This window comes from Condylura cristata, unplaced genomic scaffold (genome assembly GCF_000260355.1).
Source record: "Condylura cristata isolate star-nosed mole 26May11 unplaced genomic scaffold, ConCri1.0 scaffold00012, whole genome shotgun sequence".
Taxonomy (NCBI): Eukaryota; Metazoa; Chordata; class Mammalia; order Eulipotyphla; family Talpidae; genus Condylura; species Condylura cristata.
This window is the reverse complement of record NW_004567113.1, coordinates 36,962,426-36,984,623: the sequence shown is the minus strand read 5'-3', so window position 1 is coordinate 36,984,623 and position 22,198 is coordinate 36,962,426. Positions and strand designations below refer to the sequence as shown.

Sequence of the window (22,198 nt, the reverse complement as noted above, 5' to 3'; positions counted from 1 at the left end):
ACCCTAAGGGATAAGAAGGTCTACTTCATGTTTCACAGGAATTTTTTTCTTCAGGCTTGACATTTCAATCCAATGACTAATTCTTTGAAATGGATTTGAAATTAGATAGTCATCTTTTCTCAACATAAAAGCATGAATGCTGTGTGTGGATAGCTTCTCAGTGGGGGTATGAGAAGGTTCGGGAAGTTTCTGGTTGGTGAACACAAAAAAGGTGGAAAACTTGGGCAAGTAGATATGTAAATACTACCACATATATTTTGAGAATTTTTTAACTGTGAGAGCCAGGCAACATCTTTTTATCACTCTGCTGAGCGACCCTCTCGAAGGATGGGGCAGAAGAGAATTCTAAGATTAAAGTAGATACAGTCTAAGGACCCTGCAAATTTCATGAGATTCTGTGGTTTTCCCCTATGTTAAGATGAGATTTTACATTCAAACATCAGTATTTATTAGATAAAACCCATCTCTTCAAAACTCAATTTCCAACTCTGAATAGTGGGAGTGATTATATCCAGGATTATCCTGTGAATTGAATGAGATGGATATGAGCAGACCGGTAACAGAGCAGCAAGAATCAGACTCTGTGACTAAAGGACTATGCCCCAAGAAAGTGGAATTCTGAATTCTAGCCAATTCGAGAATTGTGAAGTTATGCTAGAGTCACACACCCACAATCCCAAAAGACTCGATACAGAACCAGACTCGATACAAGCCATGTCATTCCCACTGCATTAGTGCTGAGTGACCTTCTTTCCATACACACGATACTCAGATGTGAATGAATTACAGCTAGATCCTTCCCCATATCCCCTCTTGTTTGAAAATGCCAGTGGCCTACCACTGCAGTGGGCCCACATGCAGTGAGTTATCATTCAGTGAAAACTAATGAATAAATATATTTTCTTTTTCTGCCCAAAGTCTTTTTTGGGATTTCTCCATGCTCATACCATGGTGAGAAACAAATGGATTTTTCAATGCCACAGAGAAGGAGAGAAGGGTAAAGATAGAGTCTCCGCCTCTGCTTCATTTATTGATGCACGATATTAATAGTCACGCGATCATTATCACTTCCTTAGACTCTCAAGTAGGCAACTAGGCCTCGATGACTCATCTCTTCCTGTGCCATTCAGGGGTCTGAGACAGAGGGCCCATGCTCAGCTCAGATAGGATGCTGTCTCCTCTTCATACTCACAAACACACCAGAGTTGACATTTCTCTGCAGAAAGGATTCATTTCCTGGGAACAAAGCTAAACTATGCATCTAAAAATCTATGTTTCCCAAAATTACAGCCTTTCTTTCATCACTTGGCTTTTATAAAACAATGTGTAGATTAGCTTAGTGGAAATCAATAAAATACAAGTTTTTAATTTCCCTTGAGTAGGCGAAAGAGTACTTTTTTTTTCTAACCCAAAGGCCATGAGAAATGTGTCAGTGTTTCAAACAGCTATGTATTTGTTAATTTGCTTGTTTGTTTATCCTCTAATAAATAAATGATAGTGACCTACAGAAATGAATGCATTTCACAAACTATTGAAAAAACACTTCCTGAATCTTGGCCTCTGCTATGCTGAGCTTTGGGGCAATCCCTGCACCAGAAGAGCTTCCTCAAAAGAGGAACTTGTTTGCTCCAGGGGCTGGTGTCACAGAGGCCACATTTACAGATTAAATATCATGGAAGCAGGCTTTCATTCCAGTGGCAACAAAGATAACCAAGACTGGGTATTCATGAAGAGCAAAATGTTAAAATGATATACTCTAAAAGGAGATTCAAAAATGGACTTAACAATCTTATTTTATGCTCTGAACCAAGCTCCTTTCTGCTTATTGCTCCATCTGATTTTCAATCACATGTTCTGGAATTAAAAAAATAAAAGAGTGACATGGACTTAGAAATGAGAAAGACCTGGTATAAATGTTGATCTTTCTGGATGTTTACGAACATGATGTTAGCCACAATTCTTACACCTTTCTGAAGCTCAGCAAACTTTTTTTTCTTAAACAAAGAGAAAAGAAAGGAAAGGGGGCATCTTCCCTAGAGGACTGGAGTGAAGATTAAATTCCGTCCCACATGGATTGATTCTAATGCAGTCGTAGTATTATTATTGAATAATAAATAGTGACAATTATCATGCCCCCAAAATGAATACTGTCCACAACATTTCATAATGAAAAAAGGGGATTTTTGGATGACTAATCAAAAATTCTAAAACATGGCTGAGAAGTGAAAAGATCTGGAGAACTTTAAAAAAATACTGATGCCAGACTTTTTAAATAAATTCTGTCCCCATTACAGATCAATCACATCAGAGTCCATGGTGAAAATACTCCAACATAGATGATTTCTCAAAGTTTTCTGTGAGATACAGTCACAGTGAGAACAACAGAGCTGAATCCTTAGCCACGGACAGCTAAAAAGATTTACTCTTTGGCCCATCTGCTTGCACCAGTATTCTCGAAAGTGAGAGTGGTCAACATGGAGGCAAGGGTCCATCAACAGAGGAACACATAAGCAAAAGGTGGCACATACACATGGTGGAATATTATTTAGTTTTAAAAAGGGAAGCAAATTCTGACGTCTACTACAATATGACCCTTGAGGACACTGTTAAATGAAATAAGCCAGTTACAAAAAAGGTAAGTAATACATGACTCCAATGAGAAATCACACAGACAGAAACTAGAATGCCCCCGATGGTCAAGGACTGGGGAGTTATATCAGTTAAAGCATTTCAGTTTTACAAAATGTAAGTATTTTAGACATGGCTGGTGCATAAATGGCACCACAGGTGCATGACAACTTCACTGTATTTAACATCACTGTATTGAACACTTAAAAATTCTTAAGATGATCAAGTCTGTGTTCTTACCATTTTCCCACAATCATTTTGAAAAATGGGAGTGATGTATATGACACAAAGGAAGCATGCTTTCTATTTATTCTCCATTGCTATCTTACTGTTTATTTTGGTTTTGTATGTTGTATCTCTGCATAGAGTATGTCAGTGTGTTGGAAATGTGTATGATCTATGAACAAATAAACATCTGGCTAGATGGACATTCGAATCATAATGGACAATGAGAAAATTGCAGGATACCAGATTTCCAGGACGGAGATGAGGGAGCTAAGACCACCTTAGAAGGCAGGTCTGCAACATGGGTCAGCAAGAAGCAAAGTTCACACATTGAGGTGAGTAAGGAAAGCAAGAAGCACCTAACAGCACAAGGCCACGGGTCCAACATAAGATACTTATTTGGCAGAAGAGATATTGGGGTCTGGAGCCATAAAATCCACTTTAGTGCTGGGTCCATTCTGCTGGCCTTAAAACAATGACTCAGGGTTAACCCCAAATCAAAGAAATCACCAAGAGTCACTGTTGCAGAAAGCCAGATACCATGATCGTAAGGAAAGAACACCTACTCATGGATGCCTGCCATCTTCCAGGAATACAGTTTACATACATGAATGCATACAGACTTTGTACACCTTGTAGCACATAAACTTCCCATATTGTGTTAGTTCATGCACTCATTGCAGAAATTTTAGGAACAAGATGATACCAGTCCATTTTATACTTGACAAAACTGATACACAGCGACTTCTGCCAACTTGACAAGGACACCAAGCAACGAAGAGCATCTGAGACTGAAACTAGGCACCTTTGGCTCTGAATACGTTTCCCCACAATCACATTGAAATAAAGTAAGGGTAAGAAATACACTTTTGTCATTTATATTTGTCAACCTGTTTCATAAAATACTTAACCTAATACTGCGAGACTATGTCCATTTTGCTGCCCAGCAGCATAGGAATTTCTGGCTGTGTCAGAAACAGAATCTGAGAAAAGGTGTTCTTTTTTTAGAAAAGTACCAGAAATAAGTGGTGAGATTCGACCAAAGCTGGTCATTTCTGTGAAAGGCTCTCATGCCATAACTGCTTTTTATTTTAAAAAGATAATAATAATAAAGGCCAGGAGAAGAATGAAGTGAACAGCCCAGCATTTCATTAGCCAGTCATTTTAAGCCAGAAGGCTCTTGACAGAACTATGGCGAGCTCCTGGGGGAAATGTTTCACCTCAAGGGAATCCAGACCAAATACGCCGCCAAGAAGGAAGTGCGTGCTGGGTCCAAGTGCACCCAGATGGACTAATTCATACAGATTGGACAGTATCTACTTCGTCCAACCACACTTAAAAAGCATGCTTGACCATGCTCTTCCCAACTGGAAGTGGCATCTTTCATGTCTGTCAGGAAAGCAAGGACTGTGTAGCTCAGCTCGTGAATGTATAAATTAGGCTTAGATACTCTAGGAAGGCACATGGAGACAGGGAAGCAGGCAGCACCCTGAATACTGAGGGGAGACTGAGCAGGCTTAGTGTGCTGACTATCCAGGCTTCTACACTGGATTTTCATTTTGGATACTGATAAAAAGTCCCTTGGAAATGTCATGCATTTTGAAACATTCACACCCCAACTAACACTAATCTGTTCTATCTTTAAGAATATACTGTTCAAAACACTTTAGATGAAATGCTAATGGGCTGAAATAACATATACGAACTGATCCTATTTGCTTTTTTAAAAATATGCAAAAATTAAGAGAAACTGCATATGGAGTTCCAACTAATGCTGTTTCTCCTCCTTCTTAATCCTGAGTATGGGATGAGGACACTTTGGTCTGCTTGCCAATTTCTTTTGGGCAAATGAGCTGAGAAAAGAAACTTAGAATACAGACATGCTCTAGATTTTATAACCCTCTTCCGAGTCTTGAAATTTCTTTCTCTGATTCAGTTCATCCATTGGTCTCCCAGGTTTCAGGTATTTAACTGAGGATGCTATTCATTAGAAAGTGAGCTGAGGTTTCTCTTAAGAATCTTCTGTGAGAACATTCAGAATGGCCGGTAACCAGAAAGACAGAGAAGCCCTTCCAGGGAGCATGCCTCAGCCTGAACACTGCTCCAAGTCCTCTTGCTCTCTGTCTCCTGCTCAGTCTCCACTGTCTACGCCCTCCACACCCCACTCCTACTGGGAATAATGGAGTGAAAACTGTCAATTAAAGCTAGAGATGCTAGAGAGAAAAGCTAACTTCTTCAAACTCCACCCTACAAATGGTTCTACCTTACTTATGGACATTTTTCCACAAAGAAACGCAAGCTAAGGCCCGCCCTGGTGGTGCAGAAGGTTAAAGTGCAGCATTGCAAGCTAGCTGCACCACTTCCTGCAAGTTCAATCCCCGCCCCGGAGGTGACCCACATGGTGCAGCAGCCGTCTCCCCTCTCGCCTGCTGCTCCCCCTTGGCTGTGTACTTCATGGATCTACCTGATCTGGTCCCCACTCTGTCTCTGGTGAATCCTCTCACTGCCCCTGTATCTCTGGCCTGCACCCCAGTTCTGTATGCATCAATAAATAAAATCTTTAAAAATATATATAGAAATGCAAGCTCATCGTTCAATATGACGTTCTCCCAATCTGGCCTCCACTTGCCTGAACACTCTCAAGTCTCCCCTTTACAGATTCTCCTCACCCATGACATTCCTGGAAGCACTGATCCTCACACCAAGAGTAAAAGCTCCCAAAAGGGGCTTCAGAGGGTTTTTGAAGTCAAAATTATTTCCATAATACTAAGATGTTATTTATAGTTGTTTTCACTGTGTTGACAGTTAAATAATGGATGAAATTGCTGATAACTCAGCAAAAGGTAAGCCGATGGCAGAGATTAAACTAGCAATTTTTATATCCCCTGTACATACTCCCATGTGAGTTTCATGTAAGAATATCCTTGTGGAAACAGGAAAAATTATTAGTCATATTAAATCTCAACGTTCAAGTACACACCTTTTTGATGTAATCATGCATAAAGCACTTCTGCCACTTATGAAGCAGGAGGGTTCCTTCAAGAAGAACACACAAACACCCTTTTCACTTAAAAGAAACCAACTACATTTCAATTGGGGCACTATGCAGACATTTTCTTAAAAATGAATGAGGTGTGCTTGTCATTCTAAGGAAAACAACTGACAGTATTTCTTGCCAATGATAAAATGCAAGCTTTCAAGGAAAAATTAAAATTTGGAAAACTTTTATCTGCTACAGAGAGCTTGACAGCTTCCCAATAATTAATGACTCTCGGGAGAGATGGGTGAGATTAGCAAATGCAATGTTTTCATATTATATAATGAAATATGTCAACATTTGGAAGATGTTCAGAACTCACTGAACCAATATTTTCCAAACCACCAATGCACAATGTTACAAAATAATGTATTGGTAAAACATCCATTCACAATGCAAGGCAGACCAATGGATTTTAATATAAATGCTCCCCCCCCCGAAAAGTTTATTTACATGGTTTCAAATTCTCCACTGTAACTAACCTTTAAGAAGCTACCAATTACGGAGTTTTGGTATAACATTTAAAAAATATATCCACAATTGCCTCCTGAAAAGAGTATCAGAATGTTCCTCTCTCTTCCAATAACTTATTTGTCTGAGTTGGCAGGATTTTATTCATCCAAAATAATTTATTGAGACACACTAAAGATAGAAGCAGATAAGAAACTTCAACTTCCTTTGATTAAATCATGCATTCAAGAGATTTCCAAATAAAACAATTTCACTTATCTCATTAAATTGCTAACTTTGGAAAAAATGATTAGTTTTATAATAACATCCTATTTAGATAACATTAACAGGTTTTTCTTTTTAAAATGATTAACTTTTAAAAACTCTGTTTTAATTTTTAATACATAAATATTGAATGTTATAATCCACAAAGACAAAAAACTTGGGGATTCTCAATAATTTTGAAGGTTGCAAAGGGGACCTCCCAAGGCCAAATCATTTGAGAACACTACCTTAATTTAATTACTTCTTTTCTTTTTACTGTGTGCACTATTTTCATCCTAATTTTTTTACTTTTCTCAAGCCCACCAATCTTTCAACCCTATTCTCTTCTTGTATCCACATGAAATCTTCCAGGTCAAGAAATATACTTACCTGGAACTTTGTGACGCTGATCTATTCTACAACACTTGGCAAAAGTCTACCTGATATCGCTACCTACTCTCTCATGTAAATATATTCATTCCATGTTCATTTTAAAAGCAAGCCTGTCCCAGGCACTGTTTGTTCTACATGCTCATGATTCAGTGAATAAAACAAACTGGAACTGCTTCCTGCAATATCCACTCCAGTGACATCACACGAGGAACAACCCAGAACCAACATCACCTGAGAGAGCTGCTCAAACGCAGAATCTCTGCAATTAAGAGGCTATTTTCCTAGTTTTTAATGCAAAATTTCAGGGTTTGGTCATGACTTACTGAATCAACATCTGCATTTTGACAAGACTCCTGTGACATGTTTCTGCACATTTGAGAGGAAGAGGAATTGTGCATCTCTCTTTTTACTGTAAACTATTTGCAGGCAAAGTATTATCTTTAACTTGTGGTACAACAAGTATAAATAATACAATTTACTCATTTATACAAGTTGTTCATTCAGACATAAGAATCCCCTGTATGAACTCATTTCTGAGGATGAAAAAAAAAGAGAGAGAGAACAAAGGCAGGCAGTCTATGTCCTGAAGAAGCTTTCCATCCCACAGCAAAGGGATAAGAATTGTGATGACAGCTATCAATTCAAAAAATGCTTTCTTGGGACAAGTACTGTCCCATAGGCTTTATGTCACACTCTTAGAAGGAAAGCAGGTACTGTTATTATTTTCATTTTAAAGATAAATTTTATACCGAGAGCTTAAGAAGGTGATGGTGGTGGGAAGTCTGCTATAAAATCAGGGAAGTGGCCAGTGACATAAGAGCTGAAGAAATTGAAAAGATTCTTGAGGAAGGAACCAATGAAGTTTCTTGAAGGAAAGACAGTCAGTCTTGGAATCATTCAGGGCACTAGTCACTCCTTGCACTATTAAGGACCCAGTGATTGGGTTAAGTTTAGCCTATCATCCTTACTAAAAGGATGAACAATCCTTATAAATAAAGGCTAGTTTATTTTTTTTAAGATTTATTTATTATTTATGCATACAAACACTGGGGTACAGACCAGATGTGCAGGGGGTGAGTAGATTCACCAGAGACAGAGTGGGGAGCAGAAATACACTGCTGAGGGGAGCAGCGGGCAAGGCAGGAGAGGTCTGCTGTGCCATGTGGTCACCTTCCTGGCAGGGGATCCAACTTATGTTGCAGTGGCTGTGGATAGCTTCACAGCACTGCACTTAACTCCTTGTGCCACTAGGGAGGCCCCCTCAATCCAACAGTTCTTAACGCCAACAACAATATAAAAGACATAAGGTGAGATGCTCCTCTCTGGTATATTACATCAGGAATTGATTCTCTGGCTCAGGCCCCCTCTTCTGTTGAACAAGAAGGAAAAAGAAAACAAAGGGATAAGATAGTAACTAAAAGGTGAAAGTCACTCAGAAATACTGAGAGGAGCTGATGCTTGTGCTGGATAAAAGAAAGAAGGGTAGGGAGTTGTGAAATGTCTGACTTCTACTCAGTGAGCAAGGGATGAAGGGAAACATTGGTCAAAATTGCCCCAAAGAGTATGTTCCTGGAGCAGACACAAAAGTAAAGCTGGAACTCAAGAAAGAAACCATTTTAAAGAAGTGTTTCTAGAAGCTTCCATCACCAAGTTTCTCGTCATCCCTGGTTCTATGATCTTCCTACTATACTTCCCCCACAGTTGCTCCTTCCTAATGTTTAGAAGTTAAGTCTTCTCCATTCTCTCCTTTTCTAATAACTGCATGTAGAACTATGACTACATTTCCTTCTAGAACATTCTGAGAAAGGGTTGTATGATTCTATTAATACCACTCTACATACCTACGAGGGATTATATAAACTTTCAGAGCCCAGCCATCTTGTATACTAACCATCACATATACCACCATTTATATGGGGGTAAGTATCCTAACTAATGCACCTAAGTCAGCTTCAAGTGTTAGCTACATGACCCACCATCATAATATTAAGATGTACCAAACTGATACATTCTATACAGAGACTTCTTCAAATGACACTACATACAATCTTCTAATTGGAAAATGATTCCTTTTTTTTTTTCTAGTCAAATCTATGAATATGAAGCTTTTATCCCATTGTTTTAGGCCTGAGGATTTTCTAATTAGAAAAATACAATACATAAATTGCATGGGTGATTGCTAACTGTCCTCACATTTATGAAAATGAACTGAGTGTATGTACTGAGTCAGACTTGAGGCACAAAATTTATGAACCACCCACATCCTAGCTTTTGAAAAACTAATACACCCCTCCCCCCAACCAGATTAACAGATGGGGAACTCTGAGAAGTCATCTAAAGATGTCTTTGGAAATTTCAAACATATTTTGCTTAACAGTTCATGTCACACTTTATAATCCTACCAGAAGGTATGGGGCTGAGACAAGGACTGTGATTAAAAGACAGGTGTAATTCCAAGGACATTGCTACTCTGGTATTGCATGGATATGAACTGCCACAGACAAGCTGACACCAGCCAAGGTCCTCACCACAATTGTTTCATGTGTTTAGACAGCTGTGCCCACTGGCACTTGGGACAGGGGTCCATGAGCCCAATGCCTTGAGGTACCAAAAAAAGTACCCCTCTGTAATATATGGCACTGACTGTGCCCTCTTTGGTATACTTGAGTCCGGTGATGAAATTTCTAGATTACAAAAAGAGAAGAGAGATCATTTGTTGTTGCTGCTGTTAGAAGTTCCCGATTTTTAAGCTTTAACATCGAACTCAAAGGTTTCTAAAGCACTGTCTACCAGACAAAATCTGTCTGTGGCAGCCCCAGCCCTGCTCGTCTGTGACCTCTGAAGCTTCCCTGGCACTATGATGGCCAGTCATTGCCCTGAAGTTAGGGTCTTGGGTTTTTCTTTTATATTCTGCATAGCTCCTAAGAAAACCCTCTATGTTTAGTGAGTAATGTCTCCAATTAGAGTAAGAAAAACAGGGCTGTTACTGATCTTCCTGTCTGTCTGCTCTCAAGCTTTGATCAGAATGTTCACATGCCATGTCCCCTGGAACTACCCTACTCTCCAGCTGAGCCACACTGCTCAATGTAAAGCTTTCCTTCTGGATCCTATTTTTCTCCCTTGGACACACTTATTTCCAATTTCAGTAGGGTCTGTGTTTTCAGATTCACCAGTGTCAGGTTCACACCTAATTTTTTTTTCTATCTGGAACTTGCCAAAAATATTCAATTGGGCAAAATCATTTTCTTCCTTAAGTTCATGGGATGAGAAATATTTTTAAACATCTATTTGGTCACCATCCCAGGCTGAGATCTTCTTTTCACAGAAGAAAAGATAACTTTGGAAATTTTGGTAGACGTACAGGCCTTAATGCTGAGTCAGGGAAAGACCAGCTCGCTTGCTCAGTATTTCTCAGGCTGACTCCACTCCCTTGGTGTCAGAGTTCACACTGCCCCTCAGCCCCTCACCCCTCAGCACAAGCATCCCCATGTACATAACACATGCCCTGGGCTCTCTGGGCCCACGCATCCATAATCCCAAGTGTGTGAGCAGGACCATGGTGGCAGTCATAGATGTTAATGTCAGAGGGAGGAAAAAGCCTGAAAACGTCATTTACCCTCCAACATCCTGGACCCCCAAGGTACTAAAATCTAATTTGGAAGTTACACTGTCTACTCCAGAACACAGAGTGTCCAAGCTATTTTTGGAAACATCGCACATCTGTCTTCTTGAATTCCTCCTGTTACAGCATGGATCCCTCAGCTGAGAAGACAAAATAGGGAAGCCAGTGAAACACTGACGGGGGTTTTAAGGATTAAAATGGGCTTGGCATGGTAAGCCAGCTAAAGCTGGCCTTTTTATATCCTAAGTTATTTTTTCCCAAGGGATGGGAGTTTAGAAAAGGCAAATTAAAAATCATTTATGGTTAAAATTACCAAAAGTCAATGGATAGAAACTGAAATTGTTAGAAGAAGTTTCATTAAAAGTATTAATAATACAAAGTGAACCAAAGCCCTAACACTCTTGAGCTAACACAGGCCCAAGTGCTGCAGACTATGTTGATATGATTCGGTTTGTGCCTGGTTTTCACCCTCACCAGCTAAGTTTCTGGCCCGCAAAGGAGCTCCACTTTGCTCCGGTCTAGGACTTGAAAACAGTCATTGCAGGACAGCAAAGGACTCAAATTCCAAGGCAACAGGGGTCAATTTGCAATAAGGCAAAGAGTGAAGGCAGCTGAAACTGAAGTGGCCCGTCACCTTGCCCTGCCCCTGGCAGATCGACAACTCCATACGAAGTATGTATGTGCCATCTGAACGACTGGCCCAGGAGCCTAGACAATGCATAAGGATCCTCTCATCCAGGTGATTTAACAATTATTTTATAAAAACTGCACTTGTGGATGAACTGCTGATGGGAAATCCACGGGGATTACAACTGTGATGGGAAAAGGCACAAAATGATGAAAAAATAAACTATTATAAAACAAAACAAAACAAAAACCCTGCACTTGCTTGTACCATGTCTGTGGGCCTACTGGTGTAGAAACCTCAGCAAGCGTGCGTGCCTGTGGGCCCAGCTTCATCGATCTGGTTGGCAAAAGGATGCAGCCTCTTACAATGTGCTACCTGCTGTGTGAAGAGAGTCCCATCCTCACCTAATAAAGACTTGGCTCCTTCTTCCATGGGGCTCTGTATTTAAGTGGAAACTTTTCAGAAAGGGTTCAAACAGCTGAGAGTAACATGACCACAGAGACTTGGCAACATTTCTTTGGGGGTATAGAAAAAGGCTTTCAGCAACTCGGAGGGGTCTAGAAAGGTTTCACAGAGGAGACGACACATGAACAAAATTTCAACTGCTTATAGGTATGAAAAGATCTTTTTAAATGTAATTTTCCGTTCTCCTCATTCTCAAAATAACTACCACACACAGCCAGCTGAAATGAATGAAGCCTGATGGATTCAGACTCGGGGTGTGGGGGTTGGGCAGTGCTATCATCTCAAGTCTGTGAACAGTGGGGAGCTCTGGCCACTATGTTTGAAACCTCTGGGTCACACTGACTGCCTGAGTGTGAGAAACTACCACTCCCAAAATCTCACACACTTGTACCCAACCCTCCTTAACATCAGGCAACATTAATGAAGCTACAAAATGAAGTGCCCAGGATCCGAAGCCAGCACTGGTTAAGATAGAACATCAAATGAGTCACTGAATATAGCAGAACCATGCTGATATGCTCAGGAGCTCTGCTTTGATTCAGTTTATCATTATTTATTACACTCATCTGCTATACCCCCAGCATTGACAATACAAACCAATTCATGCCCAAAGTGTACTAAAAGTCCTAAGTAAAATCACAGTCTAAAGTTAGGAAATTCATAATTAGAGAAGTCAACTTTTACATTGCTGCTGTTCTGATAATGATGAGCATTAAAAATAATAAACACTAATATTTATTAAGCTCTTCCTATAAGCCAGATACAGCTTAAAAACTCCTCAAAGATACTCTCACTTAATCTCAACAGGTTTATGCCATTAGTGCTAATTTAATGAAGCATTAGATTTGTTTTATTCTGGGCATATCCTGTCTCTGTACACTTCAGCAGTAAACGTAATGTTTAAATGGCTCTTACACAAGATTCACTCTATTTCTTCAACTGCATTAAGACCCAAATTAAACCTAAGTTACATGTTTATAACAACAGAGCACTAGAACCTGTACACAGGTAGCAGCAAAATGAAGTGCCTTCAAAAGTTTTATAAAGGAAACACAAAACACGAGGAGACTGAGACAGGGCCCACACATCACCAGACCCATCAGCGTTTATCAAGCTTACCTCGGCCATGGAGGACACTGCACCTCTGGCCAAATCCTAACTAGATTAAAAGTTATTACTTTTCAAATACCAAAATGATGCAGTCCTTTCTTCCTAGAATCAGGATCAAGTAACTCGTGAGCTTTTCTAAACTCCTATGAAGCTCAGTCATGACACTGATGCTTTCCTTTTTATCTAATAGTCTCTTCTTAAAGGATAGAATACAGGGGAGAAAAAAGAAGAGCAACAGATTGTAGACATGATTGATTTAGCAAGAAAGGTACTAAAATGCTGGAGGGCCAATTCCAAAAGAAAGGAAATAGAAAATAGACAAACTCTGGAGAAAGCAGTACATTTTATTTTATGAATAGCATTATAGTTTGGGAAGGATGCCCTACGGTAGAAATGATTCTGTTCTATTTGTCAAGGCTTCCCTAAGCATAGTCTACAAGTTAACTGTGTCATGATTTAGTCATAAAATAAACATGCCTGTGATGAGTACTTACTTAGTTAACACAGAGCAAATAAATATGCAAATAGATATACTTTTCATACACGTACACGGCACTGCATACTAGATTTTGGAGAATATTTGTTCCTATTTTCATTTTAACAGTATTTGTATATACTATATAAACTATATGAAACTATAAACTACTATACACATACTATGTACTACATAAAACATAACAAACACTGTTTCATCAGAAGTGAAACATACAATGTTTAAGTTCATTGTGATCATGGGTAAACATTTAATAGTATGCTTCACTGAAAAGATGAAGTCAACATGCAAACAATGGTGAATATAATTGCTCCCTTTACTTCACTCACTAATTTAGGATTCATTTTCTGAATCATGAGCATGTGATCATGACATGAATGAAGGTTTCTTTTCCAGTAGAGTTCACCACTGGTTCTGAGAAAACTCTAAAACAATTCCCAAGTATTATTAATAACGGTATTTTACAACATGGCCACATACTGAAAAAGATACGGATCTCAAAGTCACCATTTTGAAGGAAACCACAGGTCTGGCATCCAGTACGCTGTGTTTTGTTTTGTTTTGAAACTTCACCTCTTTGCTCCAGAATTACAACTCACCTATCCTCTGGCGTACATCTGGTTCAAAACATCTACCCTTAGAGACTCACTGAGAGCCACCACCACACTGTCATCCTTTACCTTCAAATTCAAAGATCCCTAAATCCAACTTAAAGACAGAAACAAAACATATCTTTGCAGCGTGTCAGACAGCACCACTCACTCATACCGTGTGCAAAGCATTACTATGGGCTTGCAGAAAGATCCAACTGAAATCAGCCCCAAACTGAACAAAAAAGAGCTGAGCGCAGGGAACCACATCGGAGTAAATGGGGCAGAGCAGCGCTGTCAGGCTAAGTGGCTTCAGCACACACTAAGCGAAGTGGCGATGGATAGAAATAATCTAAACTCTCAGCAGCGAGGAAATTGTTAAATAAATCTGGGAGCATGACGACGCTGGAATGGATGCCTAGCCCAGGGTGAGGCAGAAAAATGGTATGTCCCGGCATGGGCTGATCTGTAAAATATAAACTTAGATGGAAGCAGAGCACTCTGGGACAATCTAATGTGAGTCATTTTTTCATGTTTTAACATTATGCTATGGAAATTTTAAACATACTAAATTAGAAATACCAGAAATAACAAATCTTCATGACCTATCTTTAGCAATTATTAGCTTATGAGCAATTCTTTGCTTTTTAATTCCTACCCCAACTATTTTGGAAAAATTCCATATACAATATTATCATTTATACTAGTATATTTATAACTATATGTTGTTATATTAGACCTATTTTGTGTTATATATTATACTCTCCTATATATTAGCATATTAGTATCTCTGAACAGTAAGAACTCTTCAAAATACCTTTAATAAAAAATTTGGGTAACTTTTAAAATTGAGTGATAGTTTTGTTTTGTTTTTTAAAAAGGGGGAGGCAGTATGGGAAAGACATGGAATCAACCCAAATGCCCAAAAGTAGATAACTGGACTAAAAAGATGTAAATATACACAATGGAATATTACTCAGCAATCAAAGAAGATAAACACATGCCTTTTGCAGCAACATGGATGGAGCTGGAAGGGATCATGCTTAGTGAAATAAACCAGAAAGAAAAGGAAAAATACTGGATAGTTTCACTTATAGCAGAAGCATAAAGGAGCAGGGGAGAAAATAATAATAATAATGATAATGATAATGAACAACTATATACCAGAGACATTTTACAGGGGTGGAGTGGGGAACGGGATCAAAAATGTGTGTGTGTGGGGGGGTGTGCACTGGACTATGGTGATGGCACATGGGTGATTTGGTGGTGGGAGGCCCACAGGGATTACAACTGAGATAGGAAAAGGCACAGATGATGTAAAAATAAACTATTATATTTTTTTAAAAAAGAAAAGCCGGGGAAGCAGTAATGGTTATCAAAGGGGAAGGAGGAGATGATAGGGGAGAATTCACTGCTCATTTGCAACCTTTCCATAAAATTTAAACATATTACGCATGAAATGCCACGCCAGAAAAGCCAGCAGAAAGGCTGCGACACAGAAGAGAACAGGTAGGTACTGAAAAAGGGAAGCAGAGCTTGGCTGAACGTGGTTTATAAAGATTCCAAAACTAGCAGGTCACAATGTCCATCAGCTATAGGATATGAATTCTCTAAATGGGCAAAAGTAATAGAGTTGTGAGTTCCGTGACATTACTAAACACAATTATGATCCAAGTAATATACAGGTCCAGACATTTATGAGGTGAAATGGTCTCATCACACGCTGAACTAGAAGGATGCTGAGGCACTGGTAGTAGAAAATACACATGCAAAATACACATTTGTAGACCTGTAACTCCCAAAGATATGATGATGTAAACCAGCTTCATCTCAATCAGCATCATTTGGGAAAAAATATTAACTTCCAAAATAAGTACTTAGGGCCTCCCTGGTGGCACAAGGTGTTAAGAACAACACTATGAAGCCATCACCAGCCACTACAGCATGAATTCAAGCCCCTGGTCTGGGAACTGACACACATGGTCCCGCACACTTCCTCTGTCTCGCCCGCTGCTCCCCTCAGCAGTGCGTTTCAGTCCATCTGCCTGTTCTGCTCCCCACTCTGTCTCTGGTGAATCCTCTCATTCCCCCCCTACCTGTCCCTCTAGCCTACACCCCAGCTCTTGTTTGCATAAATAAATAAACCTTTTTTTAAAAGAAGTAAATAAAGATATCAATGTAAAAATAGTAAGTACTGAGATTTTTCCAGCCCTTATGGAAAATAGTATGGAAGTTCCTCAAAATTTTTTCAATAGACCTAGTTTATGATCTGGCAATCCCACTCCTAGGTACCTATCTGAAAGACTCCAAAACAGTAATTCAAAGAGATATATGTGCTCCTATGTTCACTGCAACACTATTTACAAAGCCATGTTATGGAAACAACCTAAGTGCCCAAGGACAGGTGGATGAAGAAGCTATGGTGCATATATACACAATAAATGTTATCCAGCCATAAAAGAAGATGAAATCTTGCCATTTGCAACAATATAAATGTAGCTAGAGGGTGTTGTGCTAAGCAAAGTGAGTGAAAGGAGAAAGAAATAGTATATGACTTCATACATGTGGAACACAGAAAAACAAAAACAAAGGAACCTACAGAACTAAAACTACAAAAGGGGGAGAAGGAGTGGGAGCAAAGGCGGATGGGGGCCCAGTGACCATGACTGAGGACTGTGGGTGCTGTGGAGGGGGACATGGTCTGGTAACACCGTTCCCCCAAATCACACACAATGGTCTATAAAACATTGTTATCACAAAAAAATAAGATTTTTTAAAAAGGTACTAAGATTCTAAAAGGCACTTCAAAAAGCACATCCTTTCTTTATTTAATAGTTTATTTTACATCTTTTCCCATCTCAGTTGTAATCCCCGTGGGCTTCCCATCACCAAATCACCTGTGTGCCATCACCATAGTCCCATGCACTCCTCTCTCCCACCCCCTGGTCCTTCATACTCCTGCTGTGAGTGAAACCATCCGGTATTTCTCCTTTTTTTTCTGGCTTATTTCACTAAGCATGTTCCCTTCCAGCTCCATCCATGGTGCTGCATGTGTTTATCTTTTTGGTTGCTGAGTAATATTCCTTTGTATACATGTACCACATCTTTTTAATTCAGTCATCTACCTTTGGGCATCTGGCTTGGTTTCATGTCTTTCCTATTGTAAATAAAGCAGCAATAAACGTGGGGGTGCAGGTGTCTAAAAAACACTTCCTTTATTTTTTAAACAAATGAGTGTCTTAACATTTTCTTCTCTTATCTGTAGTTCTTATACTTTGTTCTGCCTTCTAGGTTGGAAAAATGTTATTTCCCTCCCTGCTGGTCCTACCTTTTCTATTTGCTCTATCTGTACCAAATGAAGTAATTCCTATGACCCACTAGAGTAGTTGCTGGGGTACATTAGAGAAATCAGCCATTGTGTAAGTGCTTATTTGCAATGAATTCAGGTTGAAAATGTTTGTCTGCTTCAGTTTGAGCATAAATAAGTCCTTCTAAGGGCATTAAAATAGCTGGTTCTCCTTTAATGGGAATATATGAAACTCCTGGGAATTGTTTTTCTTTTATTATTCTGCTTAACAAAATCCAGAATTTTTCAATCGTAGATAGATGCAGTTCACCTGAATTATAACTTCTGATCAGTCTACAGTCTACAGGAGCTATGAGAAGATAAGGTTAAAGGAAGCTGATATTTTGGACCTTATCACCACTTTATTCTTCTGAAAATCTGAAGATATTATGACTCGAGACAAAAGTCAAAAAAGATCATTGTAGTAAGAGTACTTAAAAACTTAAACTTCTGAACAGGCATTTTTAAAAATGCCACTTTCTTCCTTTCAAATTGTACTTGAACAAGGCTAATAAAATGTTCCTAGTAAAGGTCAAGTGGGAAATGTCTTTAATGAAAAGACTTTTAAACATTTAACTTTTCATCAGTTTGAGCATAAATAAGGGACCTTATTCTTTTGGGGACCTTAAAGTAGTTGGTTCTCTTTTAATGGGGTTACATCAAGCTCTCGGGAATTATATTCTTTTATTATTCTGCTTAACAAAACCCAGCAGTTTTCGATCATATACAGATACAGTTCACCTAAGCACTGGCAATTTAATTTCTCAGTTGATGATGTTTCACTGTTCTTAAGCACCAAGGACCTATTTCTTTTACAAAAATGCTTATCAGAACAAACAGTGTATGTAGGAGCCAAAATGAAAATAGCCTCGACAAATCTACTATTTTCCACACAAACTGCCCAATTTTACCCCAAGAACCTCATTCATTGTCTGAAAGTGGATTTGGGGCCAGTCTAGAGATTTTACCCATCCATAATGGACACCAAAAAAAAAAGTGCTACTTGAAGCTACACCACCTTTCCCGGGGGGTAAGTCAGGCAACCCCACCTTTCTCGGCGGTACCTGTTTCATCCGGGGAACTGGGTGAGGCACTATCTTGGGACAGCGTCGTCCAGCTGGACTCCTCATCGCTGGGCGCCAGGTTCTGGATCCGGTGTAGAGCACAGTCGGTTTTGGCCCCTGTTTTAGGGTGATCCTTCTTGGTCTCTGGACTGGATGACACTGTGGCTTCTTGGCCATCGTCAGGGCTGAACTGGGGTTTGTGTGGTTTCTGAAGCAGCAGGTCGCCGTTGCTGATGAGGGTGGTGGCCTGGCCTTGCCCTGCCTGGGACTTCTCTTCCACACCCCCATGGCTGATGCTTAAGTTCTGCTGGAGTTCTCTGGTTGAGGTTTCCAGGTCTGCATAGTAATTTAGAAAGCTCTTGGTTCTCCTAGGTTGGGAGGGCAAAATTTCACATCCCGAGGAGTCCTGAGGGGGTGGCTCTTTGCCCTCTAACTTCTCGGAAGTTATGTTGATGACAGCAGTGGGGCTGACGTTTTTGTTGGGGTCCTGCTGCCCTTGTTCCGCAGCCTTCCGGAGCTGGTTCTCCCCATTTTTCACCAACTTGATGTTGGTAGAGCCGTTTCCCGGAAGCGGCTGCGCGGCTGGATCCGAGAGGCCCATGGCCGCCTGGATGCTAGTCAGTGCATATTTTTTTCTGCATTTGGGGGGCGTGCTGTTCTTGCTCTCTGTGTGTTTGATTTCAGCATTCAAAAGTTCATTATGGGAGGAGCGGAGATTAAGGGTATTTGGTGGTGTGACCGGGCTGTTGCGATTTGCGACGTCTGTGGTTCCGCTGCTGGCCATAAACACCGGCAAAGTGTCTACACCCAAGTCAGCTGGAAAAGAAAAGACTGGTATTAGACAGCCGCCAGGTTAAATTACTGAGCATAGAACGTGCACAAAGTATTTTGTACAGAAAAGCAGAAGAATTAATGCCTCCATTGCATACATCCTTCTAGATTAACCCATTTTCCGCTTTATTTTCATCATTTTCTCATATGTTAAATAGGAACAAATAAAAGGTTTAATGTGCACCCACAAAAGTCAATTTACAGAAAACCTAGGAGGTCTGAGGGTCTCATTTTTCTTAGAGTGAAAATATATCTCTCTTTTGAATTTACATAATAGCATTTCCTTCTGGGAACTGGTCCTCATATTTTACAGTCTTGAAAATTATTCCTTTTCTAAGCATTTATGCCACATTTCTACTCTAGTTTCTTCAAGCAACAGAATAGTAGCTCAAAACTCCTCTGGGGTTACAGCTTTCTTAGCTAACTTGCAAGGTCACTGTTTAATGATGTAACCTATGTCGAAGGTCATTTTTCTCAACCTATTCAGAACCTATTGTGTTCTGAACGCCTAGAAAAATCAAACCTCTGTTTGCATGTGTGAAGATGCTTGACCTGGGCTTCGTGTTCATATTAAACAGAAATGCTGAAGAAATGGTTTCACTGCTCAAGAACATGCCCACATAAAACTATTACTTGCAGGCCCTCCCTGGTGGTGCAATGGGTTAAGTACAGAACTATGGAGCAATCTACAGCTCCTGTAGCATGAGTTTGATTCCCAGCCGGAGAGGTGACCCACATGGCGCAGCAGACCTCTCCTGTCTCACCCATTAAGCAATGTATTTCAGTGGATCTGCCTGTTCTTCTCCCAACTCTCTCTGGTGAATCCTCTCACCCCCCAAAACTCTGGCCTATACCCTAGTTCTTGTGTGCATAAATAAATAAATCTTTCATAAAACAAAAACAAAAACGATTACTTGCGTGGAATTCTTGGCTACAGACCTGTAAAAGTTTGAATACATTCAATGGAATTAAAATACCAAGTTAGCTGGCTGCAATCACCATGTACCCTTGTGCTACTCCTAGAGAACTACCTGACAGTTGCATTTATCTGAAATATTGTTCACACCATCAGTGATTTATTCCTTGTATTTCTTGCTACGACAAAAGAAAGGTTTCTGAGAGTTGAAAGGAATAAAATTCATCAGCAGCAATTCTTAAGGTTTCACATTTCTCTGTTTACGAGGAATGGCTTCTTTCTTATCTGATCTTTTCTGCTGCATAGAGTCTGTGGGGGTAGAGAGAGAGAGAGAGAGAGAGAGAGAGAGTGTGTATGTAGTTTCTAACATTCCTAAAATATATTGCGACAACCCCTTTTCTCCCCCCAGGCAAAACAGGGACCTCCACAGGAGAGGAAGGCAAGAAGCTTCCCTGTTTGGGAGCTTAGAGACATCTCTCTCTGCCATGAAATACTCAGGGTGGGCTATTTTTGAAGTGTCACCCACTCAACTCTAAAGTCTGCTCCTTCTAGGAAGCTAGACCCACCGCATACTCTATCCATACCCATGTACATCTGTGCCGCTCACAGATATGTCACAGAACGACCATGTGACCCACAGAGGCTGTAGGGGCTGTAACCCAAAGTGGTTAGAACTGGGTTCCCATTCTTGAGCATTATTATATATTATAAGGATTCCTGCTTACCTAGCTCTCCATCCCAGCACTTAGGCCTCACTTCACTGGAACAGAGGATCTAATGTGTTGCTCCCTTTGAAATAAGTTCGACAACTAAATTTTTAGACTTGCTTTTTATACTATTTTGGCTACTATCACCATTTTAAGGCAAATGGATGCCTCAATTTGTAATTCCTCTCGGACAAAATGGATGGATAAAAAGGTGATTCAGTTAAGTGAAATAAGTCAGAAAGAAAGATAGACATTAGGTGTTTTCACTCATCTGTGGAATATAAATAACCAAAGAACACACACAGGCAAAATGAAACAGGAATAAATCTTGAACTCAGTGAAAAAATATAGTGGCTACCAGAGGGAGCAGGGAGAAGGGGATGAGTGTGGCCTGGTGGGGATGACTGGGACATAAACACATATGGAAGAGCAAAAGTGTAACCCCAAACTTACAATTAAATAAAAAGTAAAAACAATGATAAATCAACCTTACTCAAGAGTAGCATTTAATATGAGAAGGGCCTCCCTTGAGCCCACATACAGTTTTCCCTGAGACATCTGCCCATAATATAAGCACAACAAGAAATTATATTTAGATTCCTGGATATGGAGAGTGACGTTATTATGAGAAAACTGGGAATCTGTTGGCTTTTCATAGAGCCTGGCAACAAATCTCTATAAAGCTGTTTTACCAAGCTAGATATGAGATTCTAGTGTTGTTATTAGGGAGAAATTTTTACTTACTCTGTTTATAACCATAAACATTTTCAGAAAGAATACCATCAAAATTTCTAGATACCTTAATATTTAAGTAGCCTTTATTTTCTGGGTGTGACAGAAATTTTCAGCTATGTCCTCAACAGCCAGCCTCTGGATCCATCACCCTCCCTATGCTCTTTATACTCCTCTGCTTGCTAGAAATCACAGGGAGGATGGAGAGGTGGTTGAGCTAGAATAATGGAATGAGCCAATACCAACTATATGCCATTTTTATTGATCAAAGCCTGAACAGAGTTTGAGTATAACTTTGCTATCAAATGACGGTATCATCTGGAAACAAAATAAAAGGATTAGTTCTAGGACTAAGGCAGTCAAGTTAATCCGCTGAAGCACATATTTGCCTTCATCAGCTAGGGTGGGCTCAACATCTATGAATAGACAGATGTTGGCAAATTCCAGTAAGAACAAGGTGGCAGGAACAAAGTCCCCACAAGAAGGAGGCAGTGCCTGTGAGGATAAGCGCACAGGACATAGGCCTGAGTGACGAGGCTCAAGCTCAGTCTGGGCTACTTACTAGCTGTGGGGGGTCGGCCACCTGGCTTGCAGCATCCTGGTCTGAAACATGGGGACACGAGTAGCAGCTGGTTGCTGTGAGGATCAACAAGACATGATGCAGGGCATCCAGCAAGGGCACACGCAGTGTGAGCGG

The 22,198-nt window shown here is 40.0% G+C and overlaps 1 protein-coding gene across 4 annotated transcripts in view; it reads right to left on the bottom strand.

Annotated features, from left to right (window-relative positions):
- The window catches only part of APBB2 (amyloid beta (A4) precursor protein-binding, family B, member 2), a 304,616-nt gene that overhangs the window by 138,998 nt on the left and 143,420 nt on the right, over positions 1-22,198 (bottom strand). For 3 of the 4 annotated variants that reach the window (XM_012724124.1, XM_012724126.1, XM_012724125.1), the window contains one exon: positions 18,301-19,131. In XM_012724124.1, coding sequence (XP_012579578.1) covers positions 18,301-19,131 — 831 coding nt within the window. The remainder of the gene's footprint in view (positions 1-18,300; positions 19,132-22,198) is intronic. The other variant, XM_012724127.1, reaches the window with a different exon arrangement.